A 22921-nucleotide genomic window follows, 5' to 3' on the forward strand; every position below is an offset into this window, starting at 1 on the left:
CCACTTCCCAGTAGAAATAGTTTTAATTGAAAGAACAATTCCAGAAAAGCAGCCCCTCCTTCATTCCTGCACTAGAATGTGGGCCTGGATTATTTCAAAAAGTTTTTTGTGTGGGATATGTTAGTTGAAGGCAAGGCAAATACAGTTATTGACAACTATCCTTGTGACAAAAATGGGACTTTCATCTTGATGGGCACATTTCTAGTGAGAAATCATAGGGAAAAGGTCTGCTGGAACTACGTAGTGCCACTCTTGTCATTATGAATGTCCCTATACCCCAAGGACTGCAGTGGTTGAAGAAGGCAGTAAGCCATCACCTTCTCCCAGGCAATTGGGAATGGACAATAAATGGCTGGCTACCAGTGCCATGAACAAGTAAACATTTAGGTGTTTAATCTGCATAGAATTTTGTTCTTGGAGAGCTGTACGCTACCATTTTCCAATACTGGCTCATCTTTCCAGTGTGATGCTAGCATCTAACATCTGAAGAACTCTTTCTTGTATCATATTATCCTCTAGAACCTTGAATAATCACTTGTAAAGTGTCTTCATTATTGTGCAGAATTGTATTGCTATTACTTACTTGGCCCATGTCCCACAAAATCAAGGAGAGAATTCCTTATTCCTCTTTGCATTCTGGGGTCCAAAATCTTGCTGAACCCAGGATTCTGGGTGAGAATGCAGCTGGGTCGTTATATTTTATTGCATCTTAAAATCTTCACCTTACTGTGGATAACAGGATGTGAAATTGTTGGTTAACATCTTTTTGTGACACGTGTATTTTTGTATTCTAGGCAGGTACTTTCTCGGTTGCAAGTGAAGATGTGCTGAAAAACAGAGCTATCAAAAAAGCAAAACGTAGAAATGTTCTCACGGAGGTAAGTTGCATGATTACTTTTTAAAATATTAAAATGTATTATTGTGAAGTTTTTTTCACTTCCTTAAATAAAATGTAATTGAAGCACTCTCCCAGCTTGGATTCCCTCTTCCGAATTTTGAGAAATTGAACCAGTCCCCATCTCCATGGCTCAGGCTCTCTAGCATTAAGTTTAAAAAGTCATTTCCAAAATATATCAATGTGAGCAGGATATTCCCAAAAAAAGGCCTTGAATTCAGTCAATTTAATGACATCACAGTTCCAGTGATGTCATATTTTCACTTCTTGTAACTTTGATTTTCTCAATGGAAAATTAATCAACTATTCAAAGTTGCAGTAGAGAATTTGCAGCGAAGTATTGATTCTATCCATACCTTCCAAAAGCTAATGAAAATTGTTTTCATTGTCTGTCTAATAATGGCTTTCAAAAACGGGAGTACCATTCTTTTTATCTTTACTTGACATTTAAATCTGCATCATTGTCTGCGAATTTTACTGGCCATGTATCATTTTAACTTGGTTTATCTAACTATTAAATATGTTAAGGTATGTTGCTATCTAGTTTTTTATAAGTTCAATGTGTGGAAATGGGGCCTTCCTCTGACTTGAGTTTTGTAGAGAATTAAAGCCTAGTTAAGGATAGCTTTCATAAAAGAAATTTTAATTTATTTGGAGGCGTGTATGTTTCCATTGGATGATTATCAAACATGATTTTAAAAATTGAAAGAATTGTTATATTTTAAAGTATTAAAGCTGAACTTAGTTTATCAAACTATAAGGAAGATTTTCTGTTGATTTAAGGTTTTCATTTTTGTTGCCCACATCTTGTGGTCCCTGGGCTTCTACCTGACCTTACCCTTTCCCCATCCAGTGTAAAAATCTTTGACTCATAGTTCTATCTAGTTTGGGAATGCTTATTTTAAATTGGCTTACATCTCTTCTTTGATTCGATACAGTATAAGATTTTTAAGAAAAATCAAATTCAACCCTTAATTATCATTTTTTTGGCCCAGAAATCTGTTGCCCAATAAAACATTGGGTTTATTTTGGCATTGTACATTGCTAGAAGCAAGTTAGGTACAGAAGCGACCCAGTGAATAGCTTTCCAGCTTCTGTGCTGGTAGGCCTCTTCAGTTCAAGTTCTGCACCAGGACTTGTCCATTATGAAAAAATGAAACCTTTGCTGATTTTCAGCCCAGGTAGATGAGGACAGTCAGTGGTCGAAAGGGTATTTGGCTGAAAGCTACTGGTATATTTTGACCTCTTTCCCCCACGCTTCCCCCCCCCCCCAAAAAAAATTTAGTTGACAAGCCAACATTGTAGAGACTCTGTGTGACATGGAAAAAGACAAAGATTGACTGTTGTAAGTTGGCAAAAATCATATGATTCTTTGTGACGATCTCAAAGAATCGTGCAAAGATAATCTGTTGCTTTTCTCACCTGTTCTGCATTGCAGTTAAAGGGATGCCACATAGATAGTCTAGGACAATCTTTAGATTACTGCTAACTTGTGCATCTAATTGAGCAAATAACATTGAAATTGTAGCAGTGCAAGAAGAGATTCTTGCAGTCTTGTACCGCAGCTGTGGGCTACGTTGTGGTTGTTGGGAGCAAAATCAGGAATCTTGTAATAATTTGAAAATGTGGATTTCTGACCCACCTCTACCTCTACTCCTTGCCCCTCCCTTTTTTGAGATTTTGTCTCCCTGTGCATTATCTGGTTTAATGCCAGGAAAAATGTAGATTTTTAAGCCAGCAAGCATGTTCTCAGAGAGAGAGAGAGAGAGAGAGAAGCAATAGGAATGTCAAAACAAGATATCCAGATGTCAAATAACAAGAGAATAGTTGTGTTGGAAAGGCGATGGTCTATCAAATTTTATTTAGTATTTCTTTTTTATCAACCACTGGCTGTCCAAAGTTTAACTGTTCAATGCAGTATAACTTGAGGTTTATAATTGAGAAGAATTTTAACTTTGGGAAAGTTACGTAGTCTTATTTGGACTTTAAAACGATTGCATTAAGCAATGAATATTACTAAGAAAATGCAGGTGCCTCAAGGGAAAGTTGTTAATACTTCACAGTACTATATGTGCAGTTTGATCCATCCATTGTAATTATTATGGGGGTTTGTGTAAGTAACAGAATGCACCATGTTTTCCTGTGAGGCTTGGAATGTTTTATGATATTCAGAGAAACTGAATTCCAATTTGTTGCGAACCTACCTCATGTTGCACCTGCCCTTATAAAAATAGTGATCTTGTGTGTTGGTCTGAAGCTTGACGTTAGCAGTCTTATGATTAAAACAGTACAGCCTATTCCTTATGAAAAACTACTGCATACTATCTTCGGCAACATTTTTTTTAGATTCAATTTGATTATTTAACGTTAGAATAACAAATATTTGAAGCTTCTTGAAATACTTATGAAATATTGGTAGGAACTTGTTTACTTTATTGAAATTTGAGTGCTGAAAAATATCCATCCACAGTGTCCACATCTATAATCTTTTCAAAGTATACACATTAAATTATAATCTGATAGATGTGTTGGTGCAAGGAATATCTTAGACCATAAGGCATAGGAGCAGAAATTAGGCCATTTAGCCCATTGAATCTGTTCCGCTATTCATTCATGCTGATAAGTTTTTCAACCCCGTTCTCCTGCTTTCTCCCCGTAACCCTTGATCCCCTTGACAATTAAGAACCTATCTCTGTCTTAAATATACTCAAAGACCCAGACTCCACAGCCTTCTGAGGCAGTGAGTTCCATAGATTCATCACTCTCTCTGGCTTTTCTCCTTTCTCTTCGTTCTAAAAGGTCTTCCCTTTACTCCGAGGCTATGCCCCCAGGTCCTAGTCTCTCCTACCAATGGAAACATCTGCCCAACATCCGATCTAACCAGGAGGTTCAGTATTAAGTAAATATTAAAATTAGATACTCCCTCATCTTTCTAAACTCCATTGAGTATAGACCTGCAATCCTGAAACGTTCTTCACGTTAAGCTTTTCATTCCTGGGACTATTCTTGTGAACCTTCTCTGAACCCGGTCCAAGGCCAGTACATACTCTCTGAGATATGGGGCCCAAGACTGGACACAATACTCCAAATGTGGCCTGATCAGAGCCTTATAGTACCTTGGAAGTGCATCCCTGCTTTTATATTTAAGTTCTCTCAAAATAAATAAATGCATTTGCCTTTCTAACTATTGACTCAAACTGAAAGTTTACCTTGAGAGAATCCTGGAATAGAACTCCCATGTCTCTCTGCACTTCACATTTCTGAATTTCCTCCCCATTTGGAACATATTCTGTGCCTGTATTCTTCTTACCAAATTGAATGATCTCACTTTCCCCACATTATACTCCATCTGTCACTTCTTTGCCCACTCTCCTAAACCCCCCCCCCAAATCCATCTGCAGTTCCCTGCCTCCCCAATATTAACCAATATTAATATTAATCCCTCTGTCTATTTTTGTATCACCTGCAAGCCTAGCCAGAATGTCTGTAATTCCCAGTGTGCAACTTTTTTTTTGTCAGTCACAAAATTCACAATCTAACCCAGATTATTTTAGATACATGTTTTTTTTAATTTAATGCTCGTTGTTGGCACAGCACAATCAAGCGTTAACTCGGACCCTGTTGTGCTAACTGACACTATCTGGTCTTGATTGTAAATTCTGCCAAATTGATGCTTCTAACTTTCACATTTTCTTTGCTTTCATCGATGTAAGAACTGTTAAACCAGTTTGCCTTTTTCTGTTTGCCACTTTTGAGCACCTTTCCACCATTTTTTAATTCCAATTTTTTTTAGTTCTTGTGCAATAACATGACACTATACAGAACTGCCAATGTTTAAAGATTGCAGTTTAGAATTCTCTAGGAATGAATTAATTTCTAAGCAGAAGGAACAGCCCCAAATTGAAAGCATTTCCTCAGCAAGCAGATTTTGCAGTTTGATAAACAGCACCGAACAATGAGTAGAATTTTTCGTGTTGGCTCAGTGTAGGGAGTCGTAAATTTCCACATAGTTAGATTACACTTTGCTTTCTCAGTTTCTACATCAGTAGTGCTTAGCTTATGGGTGGCCAGCTCAGTTGGTTCGATGGCTGGCTGGTTTGTGATGCAGCGTGATGTCAACAGCGTGAGTTCATTTCCCACATTGGCTGAGCTTACTGTGAAGGACAGCCTTCTCAAACCTTGCCTGAGGCACAGTGACCCTCTGGTTAAACCACCACCAGTTCTCTCTTCCACAGTGAGAGAGCCCTACAGGCCTATAGGATTATGACAACTTTGCCTTGACTGTAATTACAGCATCAAGGTCAATTTCACTTTGATTTCTTGGATTCTTCAAAGTCATGATTGTACAGTTGTGCTTTATAAATTTTAAAGATGCTGCAAAGACTGTCTTTCCTCTCACACGAGAAATGTAGAAATTCCATGTGCATTTAAAACTGGAGCTGCTTCATGCAAACAATGCCAACGTGAGATTTGGTTTTAGTGACTGAAAGTAAACATTGGTTTACCTTCTTTACAATAAAAGGAGTCAACCCGACCCAATCTGCATATTTTTGGTTCCCCATTGCATCAGTGTTCACTGATTTATGATGTAGTACAACTTCAGCAAGGTTGTGCTCAAAATATATATTTTTTCAATGCTCGATTATTAGGTTGCCTGCTTTTATGGCTGTTTTTCAAACCAGACAATCTCTCTCTTGAGTAGAGAACCAATGCTGATATCTAATAATTCTTTCTTTTTTTGCCCCTCTAATTACACTTCTCTGATGCTTCCTAGGTGTAATCTTTTATTAACTTTTGAATAACTTTTAAGATCCTGTTAAATTGGTACAAGGATTGTGAGGGCAGTATTTTGAAGCAGCAGGAGAGGTGTCCTGGCCAATATTCATCCCACTCATCAAGATCAAAAACTGCTTTTAGCAAAACAAAAGATGGTGATATTTAATGCATATGCATGAAACTTTCTGAATTGCTAATTGATCTCTTGTGACATTGCCTGTGATTTGGAAACTCCATTGCCACTTTTGTGCTCTTAAAAGCTTAAAGAAGCTGTCAGTGTTCTTGCTGTCTGCTACATTCTGTCTTCTGCCATGCCAGTGGTTCAGAGCTGATGTTGTCCCATGGTCTTAAATACCAAAGTACCTTTTTAATTAGGAGCATTAGAATGATTGAAATAATGCAGCATTTCCAAAATATGAATGTGTAGAAGATTGCTTCAAAGTGCAACTGGTAATTTGAGTTTTTACTTAAATGGAGGCATTAAGAAATGATCAGTTACAATTAAGATTTAATCTTAAACTCTGTTAAATGATTCACTACCAATTAATTTCTGCAATTGATATTTGAATCCAATTTTATGGTGGTGAATAGTTCAGGTGCTTAGTTTAATGCGTTTTGCATTTTGATTTTTCATTGGTGCTTTGAGATTGAATTTCAGAACTGTATTCCCAATTTTGTGAAATCTGACCATTAATAGCTTTTAATAAATACTATTAGTTGATCTCCTGTGACTCTGGATACCTCAAGTTTAATAATATAATGTGACCATACTTTTACCTGTTTTCAAGTCTCTGACTTTCTTTGCCTTGTCTAATTTTTTTTTTCCCATGGACCTGGCTTCCATGCCCACTTGTTCTAACTTCCTTTCTTCTGTAGACTGTCATATGTGGTGGTTTCCAGTCAGTGTTTGGATTGGGGATTGCTGCAGCATTTTTGCACATTATAGTTCCCTTGTGAAATGCATTCTTGTTCTTGTCGCATTTTTCCTTCCTCACGTCCACGTCCATTTCCTTTCCTCTCACTCCTTTCAATCATTACCCTTTGCTTTCCTTGCTCAAAGATGAATAATTTGAGAGTTCTTTGAGTGAGCAAGCAAGGTGTATAAAGGGGGACCCATACTTGTTCTGCTCTTGGCTTTCCAAAAGGCTTTGAGTAAAATAGAACACCCAACAGCTGTTACTCAATATGTGCTCATGCTGTAGATTGCATAACCTTGGCATTTAGTTAAATATTGCTCAGCTTAGAGGAAGCAGTGAGTAAGGGCAAATGGATTTTTTTTTGTTGAGAGATGGAAAGCTGATGACTGTTCCTGTGCATGTGGTTGGTTAGACAGGGGGTGGCTTCCAAACCTCCCCATGTGATCTAGGACATGCATTCCATGTAGCCACGCTGCCCTGACATGTCTTAACCTCTCAGACTACTTATCATAAACAGGAGACGAGAAAGTAAAGGTGATCGCTTTCTACTTGTTAGTCACACCTAACCTCTGTGCCAATGTCACATTTGCCTATGATGTGGACCTTCTGGCTGCTGTCTAGTTCCTTCCTTGCTTCGCATCAATAATGTAGTTACTGAAGTGTTACTTTTTTTTCCCTTTCTGCCTTAAGTTTCCTGGAAGTGAACCTTTCAGCGTGTTTATCTCTACTTGTTGTATTATCTCTTGATAACTGTTCTCCCATGAGCCCCTAAGACATTTCTCCATTAAAAGTATGTATTAATGGAAATTTTGCTGGCCCGTAAATACCTGTTGCAATATAACTTGCACAGGGATGTGCCAAGAGGTTTGCCAAAACAAATTTGGAACCTCTCTCCATTAATGGCATGAATAACCTGAGTTTTCGTAGTTACATGATACAAGTGTCTAACTATTCAAAAAAAACTTATACTTGTACAATGTGATAGTGGTTAATTTTAATAGTTTTTTGATGACTTCAACACCAGGTGTGTCAAGCATTTCTACACAAAGTTCAAAATGTAGATTTGAATAAGTTAGTGAATTTTGGTATATTAAATGTCCTGCTAACCTATCTTCTTTTAAAATGTGTCAGTCTGATGGTGGTGGAGTTTTCAAAGGATTCTCTGGTCTTACTTCAACTGGAAGTACTGGTTTTGGAGGATTTGGAAATGGATCTGGCTTCAAGCCTTTGCAAGGATTATCCAATGGAAGCAATGCATCATCGTCCTCTTCAACATCTGCCCTTAGTTGTGCTACTGATGTAAATGATGCAGTGGGTAAGTATGCAAATGCCTTTTTAACTGCTGAATTCATTTCTTTTTCAGCAAAGGCACTGTTTCTTCTCTCCCACCCCATTTAATACTGGGCAATGTTGAAAAGTTGGTCAATAAGTCCTCAACTGGGGACATCATTTGCTTTTTTTAGTTTTTCTGTTTGCTCTGAACTGATGAATTTTAAATAATTTGCTTTCTGCCCATAGTTTTTGCAGAATAATATACTAATTACAATTTGAAAACTAAGCCATTTTGAGCTTGTCATGCTTTGCCAGCATGTGCACATGTGACCAAGTTGTTCAAATTGTATTTAAACACTTCCTTGCCACATTCTTTTGAAAGCCTGTTCCTTCATCCAGTATCCAATCTAATCTTGAATGTTGATATTGTTTCTGACGTGAGCTACAAACCCTGCGTTCTCAATCTCTTAATACTAAATTTATCAATTCCTTCTCCATCTAGGAATTTTTATTACTGCTTTCATCTACTGTAGTTAAATTGTGAAACATTTAGACTGTTATAATCACACAGTAATCTGCAACTCTCTACGTAACTACATTGTGGGTGTACTAACACCGAATAGACTGCAGCAGTTCAAGGTAGCAGCTCCCCATTTCTTGAGTGCACATCTGGGTGACTAATAAATGCTGGCCCTGCCACTAACACTGACATCCCATGAACAAATGAAAGTAGCATTTTTCACTTTGAAGATTTCCTTCATACTTGTATATCCTTACACCAGTCATTGCAATGAATCTGTAAAATTCTTTTGGCTTTTTTGTTTTTGAAGCATACTTGGCAATTTAAGATGCTGCTTTATTTTAATGTTATGTGAACTTCCGTGTCTGTCTGTCTGTCTGTTTGTTCTTCTGCAGGATAGTGTACTCCAATTCAGTGTGTTATTAGTCATATAGCATGAAAACAGATCCTTCGGTTCAACTCAGTTCATGCTGACCAGGTTTCCAAATCTGAACCAGTCCCATCTGCCTGCATTTGGCCCATATCCCTCAAAACGTTTCGTCTTCATGTGTCTGTCTAAATGTCCCTTTAAATATTGTAACTGTACCTGCACCTACCGCTGACAAGGGCAGTTATTTAGTCTTTTTTAAATCTCTCTCTCCTCTCACCTTTTAAAAATGCGTCTCCTAGTCTTGAAATCCCCCATTCTAGGGAAAATACAACTACCATTAAACTTACCTGTACTTCTGATTTTATTTTATAAACTTCTTCCAGGATGCGCCTCAACCTCCTACGCTCCAGTGAAAAACATCCCAGCTGATCCAGCCTTTCTTTATCTCAAACCTTCCATACCCAGTAACACCCTGGCAAATCTCTTCTGAGCCCTCTCCAGCTTGATAATATCCTTCCTATAACTGGGCAACTAGAACTGGACACAGCATTCCAGAAGAGGTCTCGCCAATGTTCTGCACAGCCTCCAATATGACTTCCCAACTCCTAGACTCAAAGGACCGAGCAATAAAGGCGAGCATGCCAAATGCCTTTTTTAACTGCCCTGTCCAAATGTGACGCCAACTTTGAAGAATTGTTTACCTGCTCCCATAGGTGCCTCTCTGTTCACCAACACTACCCAAGGTCCCTACCATTAATTTATAAGCCCTACCCTTGTTTGTTGTACCAAAATACAATGCGCCTCATTTTATCCAGATTGAATTCCATCTGTTGTTTATCAGCCCATTGACCCATTTGATCAAGATCCCGCTGTAATCTTAGAAAACCTTCTTCACTGTCTCCTATGCCACCAAATATGTTGTTGTCTGCAAACTTACTAATCATGCCTTCTATACTCCCATTCAAATCATTTATATAAATGACAAACAAAAGAGAACCCAAAACCGATCCTTCCTTTATGACTCAAACCCTCCCGTTCCAGCAACATCCTTTGTAAGTCGGTTTTTTGCATCCTTTTCAATTTGGTAATATTCTTCCTATAACAGGGCAACCAGAACTGTATGTGGTACCCCAGAGGTGTCCTCACCAGTGCCCTGTACAGCCACAACATGACATCTCAACTCTTGTACTCAATGTTCTAAGCAACGAAGACAAGTGTGCCACATGACGCCTTCACCACCCTACCTGTGGATACAGCTTTTCAAGGAACTATGTACCTGAACGCCCAAGTCTGTGATTAGTATTGTTTATTTTTACTGTGAAGCACAATTGTGATTGAAAGGGAGAGTATTATTTTGAAATGGAACATATGGGTGTAGGTTACTTATGTGAAGTGTTTCCTTTTCTTAAAGTCAACCAGTCCTGGAACAATGATCTAAATTCACCATTTGTCAGAAGGCCAGTGATTGCAGACTACTAGTTTATACTGCAGGGCTTATAGCAGGCAGCGTATTTTTTTTAAAGTAATAAGGCTCTTAGATAACAAAGTGTGGGGCTGGATGAACACAGCAGGCCAAGCAGCGTCTTAGGAGCACAAAAGCTGACGTTTCGTGCCTAGACCCAAGGGATCCAGCCCCACACTTTGTTATCTTGGATTCTCCAGCATCTGCAGTTCTCTAATAAGGCCCATAGCTTTGTTTAGAGTTACAAACAGTGTTGGTTTGAGGACAATTTTTAGTTAAATTCAGAAAACATCAGTTGAATTCTGAAGCAAGCTGAGTTTATCTCCTAGAAGTAGTTCAGGGAACCACTTGCCTCAGCAGAAGAGGTTTATTTGGGCAGCTTTCCAAACAGAGTTTGGTTCAAAATCTATTAGAACTGAAAAGGTTTAGGGTCTCAGATTTGCAAAAAAGGTTCGTGCCAGTAAACTTAAAAAGGGCTCAAACTGCCTCCACAATCCATGACAAAGAAACTGTAGGGGTCACTTGAGGTGGGTGCCTCACTGATTTAAGGTAAGGCTGAAGCATTCACAGCACTTTTCAGCCAAAAGTGCCAAATGGATGATCTATCTTGGCCTCCTTATTGTGATATCTAGAAATAGTTGGATGTTTTGGATACTGCATAGGCATATGGGCCCTGACAATATTCTGGCAATAGTACTGAAGACTTGGGCTCCAGAACTTGTCACTTCCCTTGGCAAGCTCTTCCGGTACAGTTACAACACTGCTATCTACCTCCATAATATGGAAAATTGCCCAGGTTTATCCTGTGCACATACAGCAGGACACATCCTACCCAGCCAATTACCACCCCCATCAGTCTACTCTCCATTTTTCAGTAAATTGATGGAGAGTGTCATCAGCAGTGCTATCAAACAGCACCTGCTCAGCAATAACCCAATCCGTGACGCCCAGCATCTGTTCCGCTAAGCCCACTCAGTTCCTGACTTCCTTCCAGCCTTGGTTCAAACATGGACAAAAGAACTGAATTTCAGAGGTTAGATGAGCGTCACAGCCCTTGGCAATCAAGGCTGCATTTGACCGAATATAGCATCAAGCAGCCCTAGCAAAACTGGAATGAAGGGCTATCGGGGCATACTGTATTTTGGAGCTATATCTGGCACGCATGAAGATGGTTATGCTTGGTGGAGATCAGTCATCTCAGTTCCAGGGCATCTCTGCAAGAGCTTCTCAGGATAGTGTCCTCGGCCCAACCATCATCAGCTGCTTCATCAATGGTCACCTCTTCATAACGTCAGAAGTGGGGATGTTCATAGATGACTGCATATTGTTCAGCACCATTTGAGACTCATCAGATTCCAAAACAGTCCAAGTCCAAATGCAGCTAGATCTGGACAGTATACAGCCTTGGACTGACAAGTGGCAAATAACATGTATGCCCCACACGTGCCAGGCACTGACCAACACTGACCATCTCCAATATTAGAAAATCTAATCGCAGGCCCTTGATATTGCCCCTCACTATCAGCATCCAGGAGTTAGCATTAACCAGAAACTCCATTCGACTCACCAGATGAAGCAATGGCTTGAAATAAAAGGCCAAAGGCTAGGAATATTGCGATGAGCAATTCCTCTCCTAACTCCTCAAAGCCTGTCCACCATCTATCTGGCACAAGTCAGGAATGTGAAAGAATACTCCTCCCTTGCCTGGATGGGTGGCAGCTCCAACAACACTCGGAAGCTTGACACTATCCAGGTCAAAGCAGCCCACTTGATTGGCACCACATCCACAACATCCAAATCTCTTCTACACTGGCACCCAGTAGTACCAGTGTGTACTATCTGTTAGATACACTGCAGAAATTCATCAAAGATCCTTCGACAGCACCTACCAAACCCATGACCACTTCCGTCTACAAGGATAAAAATGGCAAATACAGAGGATCACCACCACCTGCAAGTTTTCTAAGCCATTTACCATCCTGACTTTGAAATCTGTCACCTTCTTGCTGTTTCTGGGTCAAAAAGGCATTGTGGGTCAACCTACTGTTTATGGATTGCGATGGTTTAAGAAGACAGCTCATTACCAGCTTCTGAAGGGCACTTGGAGACTAGCAATAAGTACTGGGCAGCCACAGATACCCACATCCCATAAGTGAATATATATTTTCCAAAAAATGTGACTAACCTCGACTTGAGCCTCTGTAACTGTGTCAGAAAGTGTGTTGAAACTGTTTTATTAACAAAGTGTGGAGCTGGATGAACACAGCAGGCCAAGCAGCATCTAAGGAGCACAAAAGCTGATGTTTTAGGCCTCGCCCCCTCATCAGAAAAGCGGGATGGGGAGAGGGTTCTGAAATAAATAGGGAGAGATCCCCTGAGGTTGGACCGCTTGGGAACCCTGCAGCCCGATGGTATCAATGTGGACTGCACCAGCTTCAAAATCTCTCTCCGCCGCCCCCCCCCCCCCCCCCCCACTGCATTCCAAAACTAGCCCAGCTTGTCTCTGCCTCCCTAACCTGTTCTTCCACTCACCTATCCCCACCTCCCACCTCAAGCTGCATTTCCTTCCTACCTGCACCTCCATTTCCTTCCTACCATCGTCATCCCGCACGCGCGCACCACCACCACCCACCCACCCCCCCGACTTGACAGTCCGTCCTCCCTGGACAGACCTATCCCCTCCCCACCTATACTCGCCTCTACTGGCTCCATCCCCACTTCTTTAACTTGTCTGTCTCTCCACCTATCTTCTCCTCTATCCATCTTCAATCCGCCTCCGTCTCCCCCTCCCCCTCTCTCCCTATTTATTTCAGAACCCTCTCCCCAACCCCCTTTTCTGATGAAGGGTCTAGGCCCAAAACGTCAGCTTTTGTGCTCCTCAGATGCTGCTTGGCCTGCTGTGTTCATCCAGCTCTACACTTTTGTTATCTCGGATTCCCCAGCATCTGCAGCTCCCATTAACTCTAATACTGTTTTATTGTTCGTTAGAGTAATTTTTAATCTAATTCATCTATATTTCATCTTGTTTATTTTTCTTCTGAAATAAACTTTCTGTTCTGTTTTATAAAATAACTGCAGCTTCTTGAAGGATATGTTTCAGAGATTTAGATTTAATTTTTAAATAAATCAGAGATCTGACTTTGTCTAGTTACACCAGCTGATGTATCACAACATCACATCCTCATATTGGTATTGACTTGTCGTTCACTTTTGAGCTATTTCTCTGTATTTTATTTTCATCTTACACTCACTGTTTTTAGTATAATTCAAACCTTAGATACTAGCCTAAATAATGTAGTACTGAATAATTGACATATGCAGCAAACCCCAACTTGATCTCAGCACCAAACGATACTGCTGTTGGACTTTGAATCATTTAAAAAGATGAAGCGATGTATTGTACATAGTTAATTAAGACATATTTAATGTAACTAGGCTATCAGTGCTAACATGCTGAAATTATTTAAGTTGTTAAAACTTTTCACTGTTGTCTGTCATGTATTTTGAAGGGCAGGGAATCCGAAATTGAATAAATCAGGTATTTGAGGAACTTCACACTTAAATGTTGTGTGCCTGTATATTTTGTGCACAATAGATGCTATGTACCACTTACATTTGGTGTCACACAGCAATCTTCAATCCAAATTGTCCATGCTGAGCAGGTTTCCTAAAGAGAATTAGTCCTATTTTCCTGTGTGTTCCTTGTCTCTCTAAACCTTTCCTATCCATGGATCTGTCCAAATGTATTTTTAAATGTTCTAATTGTACTCGCTACTCACTTCTACCACTTCCTCTGGCAGTTCATTCCATATATGCACCATCCTCTGCATGGAAAACATTACCTTTCATTTAAATCTTTCGCCTCTCGCCTTAAACCTGTGCCGTCTAGTTTTGGACTCCACTACTTTGGCTGTTTATTGTTTTTTAAAAAAAAAACTATAGTGGTTAGAACTTGTTGATCTATGAAGACTTGGAGAGCTTACAACAATTCAATAATATATTTTATTTCAACATCTAATTAAACATTTAATTTTATTTTGTAGGGTCTTCTCTGTCTAACGGTCCTCCATCAAACCCCTTGGCGAAAGGTGAAGTAGGCACAAAAACAAACGGTATTAATCAACTTAGCACTCGGAGCAAACTGGGATGTAATGAATACAATAAACAACTAGCAGCACTAAATTGTTCTGTCCGGGATTGGATCACTAAACATGTCAATGAGAATCCGCTCTGTGATTTGACTCCAATCTTCAGGGACTATGAGAAGCATTTGACGAGCATTGAACAGAAGTATGGCAGCAGCTCTGATAGCGGTTCAGAGAGTGACACAAGCAGCAAGAGGTCAGAAACGCAATCTGGTAACACATTTGGTGTTTCCAAAACATCACCAGAGTCAACCCCACCACCTATCTTTTCATCTGTCAAAAACAACGATATTATTCCACTCACTTCAGAAATGAAACCCGAGACTACGATAGGAAATAATGGGAATAGCAGCTTCCTCTTTGGGAAGACCGTGGAAAAGCCATCTTTGACTGGCTTTTCTTTCAGTAGTGGTACCTCATGCTCATTATTTGGGAAAGATCTAAACCAAGAAAAGTCTGGAGCTCCAACGTTTTCCTTCACAGCATCTGTAGGAAAACCAGAAGAAATAAACAGCAGTGAGCATAAAGGTATGGATACCATCTAACTACTTTGTTCAATAAACTGTTTATACTTACAAATTCAGTAGCCCTAGACCTAGAGTAGTCAGGTACAGTAATATGTTGTCAATAGCCATGAAGTGTACTCTTCTTTTTATTTATCCTCCTGTAATTACAGAAATGGCTAGAGTTAAGAGTTTCTGAATTTTAATCTTGCAAAGTTACAGCAGGAACACATTTCAGTGTTATTCTCGGAGGGTGCTATTGAGCAGATTTCAGAAAAATAAGGCATTATAAATTTATCTTGCTGGTATCCAAACACTGTTGTTTGAACAATTTCCAAAGAGAAGATTTAGCTTTCTTGGCACAATATTGAATACTGATTTAGTGAGAGATTTTTCATTATTGACGTAACACCGTGGTTGAAGTAACCAGCATGGCTGAAACAATTGCTCATCTCTCAATTGAGTTGTCTCCCATTTGCCTACGCATCCACAACCCAGCGTAGCAGCTTCCTGGAGACCGATCAGATCAACTTCTCCCCAGAGCATATGCTGAGACTCTAGATTTTCCTCCTCCCTAAATCCTGCCATCTTTTCAGGCAGCACATCTGTGATAAGCAGGAAGAATAGGTAAATAGTAACAGGAACCCAAATAGTGATTTAAATTTCGTTGTACAACTGTATTAAAAGATTTTCTGTTAATAATGATAGCAACGATTATTCCAAACCACCTTTAGTCACATGAACAAAAAAAAACGTTCTTCTTTCACGTTGAAGTCAGTCAGCAGAAATATGGATGTTAAGTGTAAGAAAAGGATGGGCATATGTCAATAATTGGTAGTGGATGCGGTGGAATGTAACAATAAAAAAGCAGTATGGAGCTTTATGTATAAAGCAGGAAATATTTACGCCGAGGTGAAGTTCAGCAGTAAATAGCAACACATGCTTTAAGTCAACGACAAATCTCACTGCTTTCTTACAGTTGCAAATCCCATTTTGAGACAAAACCAATGAACAGGGCAAAGTCTGTAATATTAGTACTAATTGAATTTAAGATTGCATGTCGTGTTATTGTTTCTTGGTACTTTCAGTACTTTTCCAGACATTCCATGATACAGAAAAACATCTCCAAGTGGCACCATGTGATGACCCAACAGGACAGTTCTGTCAAACAATTTTGTCCAACAGGACAGTTCTGTCAAACAATTTTGTCTTGTAGCTACCTGTGAGAAAAGATGCAGTTTTTGCATCAGCTGTATTTTCCACCTTCTTTTCCACTGTATTTCAATTGCTTGCTGTCATGTCCAATTAACTCTTAATGGTCTTTGAAGGTATTTTTAATCCAACTCCTACAATATCCATTTGTCACTTTTTTTTTGAAATAAAACACACGTCCAGAAAGCTTTACCTAAAATCATACCTCATTGAAATGTTTTGTGCAATAGATCACTTACAGGGCTCATTTTATAAATTGAGCCTAAGGCAGTATGAATGTAAGGATATCATTTATATCCACAAAAGTGACCTTTGCTAACAGGAAAAATACATGTTGCATTGTGACAAATATTGATCACTTTAAAATTAAATGCCTCACATAGAGCTTATTAGAGCAAAGTAGTATAGATTCTAAAGATCTCAAATATTCTGTGGAGAGGGGAAAATCCATCAAAGCTTCAGGTCCCCAATCTTCATTTAGTTCTGCCACAGGATTGTTAATGCCAGAATCGCCCTACATAGGTGCTGCTAGACAAGCTGAGCATTTCCAAAACTTCCCATTTTTGTTGGACCCGAGTTGTCCAAATAAAGCAGTTTGACTTATTGAGCCTCGTTCCTTCAGGAAGAAACCCGGCAGCAAAAGCCAGATATGTGATTCGGCACAACAGTAGTCATGAATTTCTTGATGACTTTAAAAATTGTGTAATTAATAAAAATGACCAGGTGACCAGCAGCAAAGCTAATAAAACCACTTTTACTTTTTTCACACAGGCAGTGATAGAAAGAGAGATGAACTAGAGTCTTGATAGGGAAGGGGAGAGAGAGAGATCAAGCTAAGGGTTTGGGTTTAGCTGACACAAACCTTGCATTCACCTGTGGTGGAACACTTCAGACTGGAATTCATTATGAAAATGGAGAGCAGAAGCCAGGTGCCTTTCAGCCAGGATTGCTTTTTTTTCAGCCTGATGTATGGATTGATGTGGGATGTATGTCTCGGCAAAAATGGGAGACACACCGCCTGTGGCTGGAGGAATAGTTCCTTTGTAGAATTTTCTTCTTCTGTCACTGTTTGACCCTTTTTTCCAAATGGTCAACCAGAACAGTTTCAGAGTTGTTGGAATGCATGTGGAAGTTGGTTGTCACTGGATCAGTATACCAGAAGTCTGGACAAAACCTGAGGACTAGGGTTGGAATGCTGTCATTGCAGGGGGAGCAATCTAAATTCAGTAAAAAATTTAGCACTAAATGCTGGCCTAACAGGGAGGATGAAGCCACTTTTGATTATCCCAAAAACTCCCCTGGTTCACTAATGTCCCTTTTTTTTTAGGGAAATAAGTCTGACACCCTTACTTGGTCTGGTCCATGTCTATTTTGATTTCATTTGCATTTTGATTGAATTTGGCATCAATCTCTGTGGTATCAGCTCTGGAATTCACTTCCTTTTACTTTGGTTCAAATGTGGACTAAAGAGCTGAAGTCTATAAAAAAGACTGCACTTGCTGTGAATGCAGCATTTGACCAAATATTGCGTCAAGAAGCTTTAGGAAAAAACTGAATTGGTAAGAACAGGTGTGTAGTGGGAGAACTCTATCTCCCAGTTCAAGTCATACTTAGCGTAAAAGTTCTGGTTGTCAGAAATAAATTATTTCCATCACGGGACATCTCTGCAGGAGTTCCTCAGGGCATTGTTCAGGGTCCAAACATATTCAGCTGTTTGATCAATGACCTCCCTCTGTCATAAAATCAGAAGTGCACACTCCGCATCATCTCAACTTGGATATTGAAACAACCTATTTCCATACTCAGCAAGACCTGGAAGTCCATGCTTGGGCTGGTGTATGGTGCAAATATTACTTGTCACTTAACTTCCGAGCAATGATCAGCTCCAACAGGAGTGAATCTAACCTCCTTTTGACATTGCATTGCTGTCGTGGAAACATCCACTACCCAACATCCTGGGAGTTGCCTATGGCCAGAAACTGATTTGGATAGACCAGCGAACTATAGACCATTGAGTCCAACATCAGTGGTAGGGAACAGGTTGAAGAAAGTAGTGAAAGAGAAAAACTAATCTCCGTTTAGAGAGATGAAGGGTCCAGGCCCGAAACGTCAGCTTTTGTGCTCCTGAGATGCTGTTTGGCCTGCTGTGTTCATCCAGCCTCACACTTTATCTTGGATTCTCCAGCATCTGCAGTTCCCATTATCTCCATTTAGAGAGGTTAGTTTTGATCAGAGATGCTCAGCATAGCTTTCACAGAAGGAAATCATGCCTTTTTTTTTTAAAAGAAAACTGGAGGAAAGTTTCAAGGTGACCAAGAATTTGGATGATGGTAATGCAATTGATTGTATTTTATATGGATTTCAGCAAGGCCTTTGACAAGGCCCCACATAGGGAAACTGATAAAGATGGTAAAAGCTCAAGATCAGCTGTACTTAAAACCAAACTTATCGGCCTTAAAGTGAAACGGTGCTAAATGGGGCGAGTTTAAATGTGGAGTGCCTATGCTCAAAATGGCAAGCAGTTAGAAGTGATGTTTTGCAGTGAAATTTGCTGACACTACTGGTCACTTCCATTTGGATTCTACAATTGAAGATACATTTTCAGCACCCCATTTTGGTACAGTTAATACAGCAGAAGACTGACCAAAATTACAGGAAGACACTAATAAACTTGCAGTATGATTATGTAATTGGCAAACAGATTTCATTATAGAGAAGTGTGAGTTGATACATTTTGGAAGAATAAGGAACCAACTTACTCTCTAAGGTAGAATAACAGGAGAATCTGGAGGTAAAGATAGGTGCACACATCACCACTAGAATTAGCAATGCAGGTTAATATGGCCGGAAAGAGCGAATTAAGTACTGCGGCTCATACCCAAAGCGATCAAATTTGAAAGCAGATATATTGGGGATTAAGTATCTATGAAACCTTGATTCGATCACTCTTGGCATGCTGTATCATTCTGGTCTCCATATAAAATACTATACAGCTGGAGAAGATGCTGTAAAGAGCAATACATGCCAGGTCCAATTGTAGCTAATGAGCAAAGATTGAACAGACTGCAATTCTTTCCTGAGTGCATTCAGCCCTCGTTGATCTGCAGATTTGCTGCCCACAGATCCGTGTACTCAGTCAGCCCCGAATCCCCTTTTTCCCATTTGGCCCATTCTCATGTCTAGTCTATCTTGGTAAACATTGCAGAACATAGAGATATAATACTTTTGTTATCCGTGGGATGTTCATGCTATTGTCCCACACAGAACTAGGACTGAGTGTAGTCTAAGGGTGATATGAATAAGTTCTTTAAGATCATGTAAGCGTGAAGAGAAAGACTTCCACTGTGTGAAGAGGCAGCACTAGGGTCCGTAAATGTAAGCAAGTGACTAACTTCATGAATGAATTTAAGAATTGTGAGCATGTAGAATATGCTACTATAGTGTAGCTGAAGTGAATACCATAAATTTGAAGCCAAATTAGATTAATATGTAAGGGTAAAATGATGATATGGTTCCTGATAAGGAAGCTCATTGTACAGCATTAACATAGCCCGTTACACCGAGTGGCTTATTTGTTTGCAGAGCATTTGTGATTTGATTTTCTTTTTTTTTTCGGCAGGGTAGTCCTGCATTGAAACCATCACAAGTACTACTCTGGGCATAAGTTGGGAAAATGTTTTCCAATGCATTTGATAGTGCTCTGAGCTTTAGCAATTATATTCTTGACAGGCGATAAATTGGGAATGCAATTTGCTGCTGAAATCTTGCAAATACTCAGGCGTTGTACCTTCTGAATTGTTTGATATATTTTTTATTTGACAAAGCAGAAATGCTCATGTGAATGTCAAATTTTAAGAGTGTAAGTTTTAGTTTCATTCAACTAAATCTGCAGCAATGGATTTCCAAACTGTTACATAAGCACATAAATAGGAGCTAGAATAGACCAGAAATAGTAGGAACTGCAGAAGCTGGAGAATCTGGGACAGCAAGGTGTAGAGCTGGATGAACACAGCAGGCCAAGCAGCACCAGAGGAGCAGGAAGGCCGATGTTTTGGGCCTAGACCCTTCAGAAAACTGAAGAAGGATCTAGGCCCGAAACATCGGCCTTCCTGTTCCTCTGGTGCTGCTTGGCTTGCAGTGTACATCCAGCTCTACACCTTTGTTATTTGTAGAATAGACCAGTTGACCCATCAACTTTTGCTTTCCCATTTAGTATGATCATGATCATTGGTGTTGAATCCATTTTTCTGTCCGCATCCCTTATCCCTTATCCCTTGATTCCCTGAGATGTTGGATCTGTCCATTTCAGTCTTAATTATTTTCAGTGATAGAACATCCACACCGTATGGATACTCAATTTCAAAGACTTGTAGCCCTTTGAATGAAGAGGTTTCTCTTTTTGTCTCATTCCTAAACGATCTGTCCCCAATCCTGAGGCTGTACACCATGGCCTAGATTCTCTAGCAGGAAAGTAAACTTCAGTGTCTACCTTAGCCGGTTCAAAATCTTGTATGTTTTCAATGAGAGTGCTGTGTTTATTCTAAACTTGTAATATTGCTCATTAGATCAGTATACTCAATGGATCATGTGTAACCATCCTTTGCCCTAATTACTTCAATCTGCTCACTATCACCAGTTTAATTTCTCATCTGAGTGTTGCATTTTATCTTAAACCATGAAACAAAGTACAAGGTTAAAGTTACTCATGCAAGCTTGGTGATCAGCCCTAATCCTATTTTCTTTGACTTCACTGTATCTTGAAGTGGTGGATACCTATCCACATTTAACATCCTATGTTTAACTGTTCCCTCTGGCAGGACAAAGGGAATGGGTTAGTTGGGTCTGGTGACAGATTGGGCCAGCTCTGACGAGGTGCAGTGTGTGGTGGGGTCAGGTCTGACGTAGGATGGGAAAGCTATGGGAAGTAAGGGTTGGTGGGGGTATGGTTAGTGGTGGGTGGTGTAGTTTTGCAGGTAAGGGTGGTGCAGGGTTGAAGTACATATGGGTTCAATTGAATAGTTTAAAAACTGTTTTTAATTGTATAACTTACCCTGCATAACTCTTTTACTTAATTTCATTCTAGGTTTTGTTTTATGGATACTTGTAGAGTGTACTAGGCATAAAAGCATTGCTTAGAGAAAGCTGATTTTCTCAGGCAATTCCTTTTTGGAGTCCGCTACAATGGAGCTTATGCACAGCCACCGTGCGCTCAACTTGCTCACAGAGTAAAATCCAAACCAATCTTTAGCAATTTGTCAGTAAATGCTGGCCTTTCTGGTAATCCTATATCTGAGATCTGATTTTCCTTTTAAATCACCATGTTATTATTTTAATTAGTAGAGAAAGCCACATCTTACCCATAGCCTAACGTGGCACACATTACTCCCGTAGTGGGTGATTTTTATACATTTTGCTTTTTGGTTTTGATCTTAATGCTGAATAGTGGAGAGGATGCGTTTAGATTTTTAATCAAACCAATCTATTGTCAGGCAGCAAAACTAAATTGTATGACTAGTAATATTGTGACGTGACAACCCAGTAATCATGTATTTATCTTGGAGATGTTACATCAAGTCAGACCATTTTGGTTTGTGATCCCGAAAGCAATCTATTTAGTGTCTCTTCTTGCTTTATCATAACTATTGTGTTGCTTCATCTTCCTATTCTAAACTCTTTTTTTTTTCTTTTTCAATTGTAGGTGAAAAAGATGAAGAGAATGAAGAACCTCCCAAACCGATTGTGAATGAAATCAAAGAAGATGATGCAATCTTTTCCAAGAAGTATGTCAGATTATTCTGAAACAAATCTCATTTATTTACAAGATAATAAAATGTGAGGCTGGATGAACACAGCAGGCCAAGCAGCATCTCAGGAGCACAAAAGCTGACGTTTCGGGCCTAGACCCTTCATCAGAGAGGGGGATGGGGGGAGGGAACTGGAATAAATAGGGAGAGAGGGGGAGGCGGACCGAAGATGGAGAGTAAAGAAGATAGGTGGAGAGGGTGTAGGTGGGGAGGTAGGGAGGGGATAGGTCAGTCCAGGGAAGACGGACAGGTCAAGGAGGTGGGATGAGGTTAGTAGGTAGCTGGGGGTGCGGCTTGGGGTGGGAGGAAGGGATGGGTGAGAGGAAGAATCTAAACAAAATTCCATCCCCTATTCCCAATTCCTCCGCCTCCGCCGCATCTGCTCCCACGATAAGACATTCCACTCCCGCACATCCCAGATGTCCAAGTTCTTTAAGGACCGCAACTTCCCCCCCACGGTGATTGAGAACGCCCTTGACCGCGTCTCCCGCATTTCCCGCGACACATCCCTCACACCCCGCCCCCGCCACAACCGCCCCAAGAGGATCCCCCTCGTTCTCACACACCACCCTACCAACCTCCGGATACAACGCATTATCCTCCGACACTTCCGCCATTTACAATCCGACCCCACCACCCAAGACATTTTTCCATCCCCACCCCTGTCTGCTTTCCGGAGAGACCACTCTCTCCGTGACTCCCTTGTTCGCTCCACACTGCCCTCCAACCCCACCACACCCGGCACCTTCCCCTGCAACCGCAGGAAATGCTACACTTGTCCCCACACCTCCTCCCTCACCCCCATCCCAGGCCCCAAGATGACATTCCACATTAAGCAGAGGTTCACCTGCACATCTGCCAATGTGGTATACTGCATCCACTGTACCCGGTGCGGCTTTCTCTACATTGGGGAAACCAAGCGGAGGCTTGGGGACCGCTTTGCAGAACACCTCCGCTCAGTTCGCAACAAACAACTGCACCTCCCAGTCGCAAACCATTTCCACTCCCCCTCCCATTCTCTTGATGACATGTCCATCATGGGCCT

The 22921-nt window shown here is 40.3% G+C and overlaps 1 protein-coding gene across 3 annotated transcripts in view; it reads left to right on the top strand.

Annotated features, from left to right (window-relative positions):
* nup50 (nucleoporin 50) overlaps positions 1 to 22921 on the top strand; it is a 53755-nt gene that overhangs the window by 14451 nt on the left and 16383 nt on the right. For all 3 annotated transcript variants that reach the window (XM_048549214.2, XM_048549212.2, XM_048549213.2), the window contains exons 3-6: positions 795 to 878; positions 7720 to 7903; positions 14256 to 14885; positions 21771 to 21852. In XM_048549214.2, coding sequence (XP_048405171.1) covers positions 795 to 878; positions 7720 to 7903; positions 14256 to 14885; positions 21771 to 21852 — 980 coding nt within the window. The remainder of the gene's footprint in view (positions 1 to 794; positions 879 to 7719; positions 7904 to 14255; positions 14886 to 21770; positions 21853 to 22921) is intronic.

The sequence above is a fragment of the Stegostoma tigrinum genome, chromosome 18 (genome assembly GCF_030684315.1).
Source record: "Stegostoma tigrinum isolate sSteTig4 chromosome 18, sSteTig4.hap1, whole genome shotgun sequence".
Taxonomy (NCBI): domain Eukaryota; kingdom Metazoa; phylum Chordata; class Chondrichthyes; order Orectolobiformes; family Stegostomatidae; genus Stegostoma; species Stegostoma tigrinum.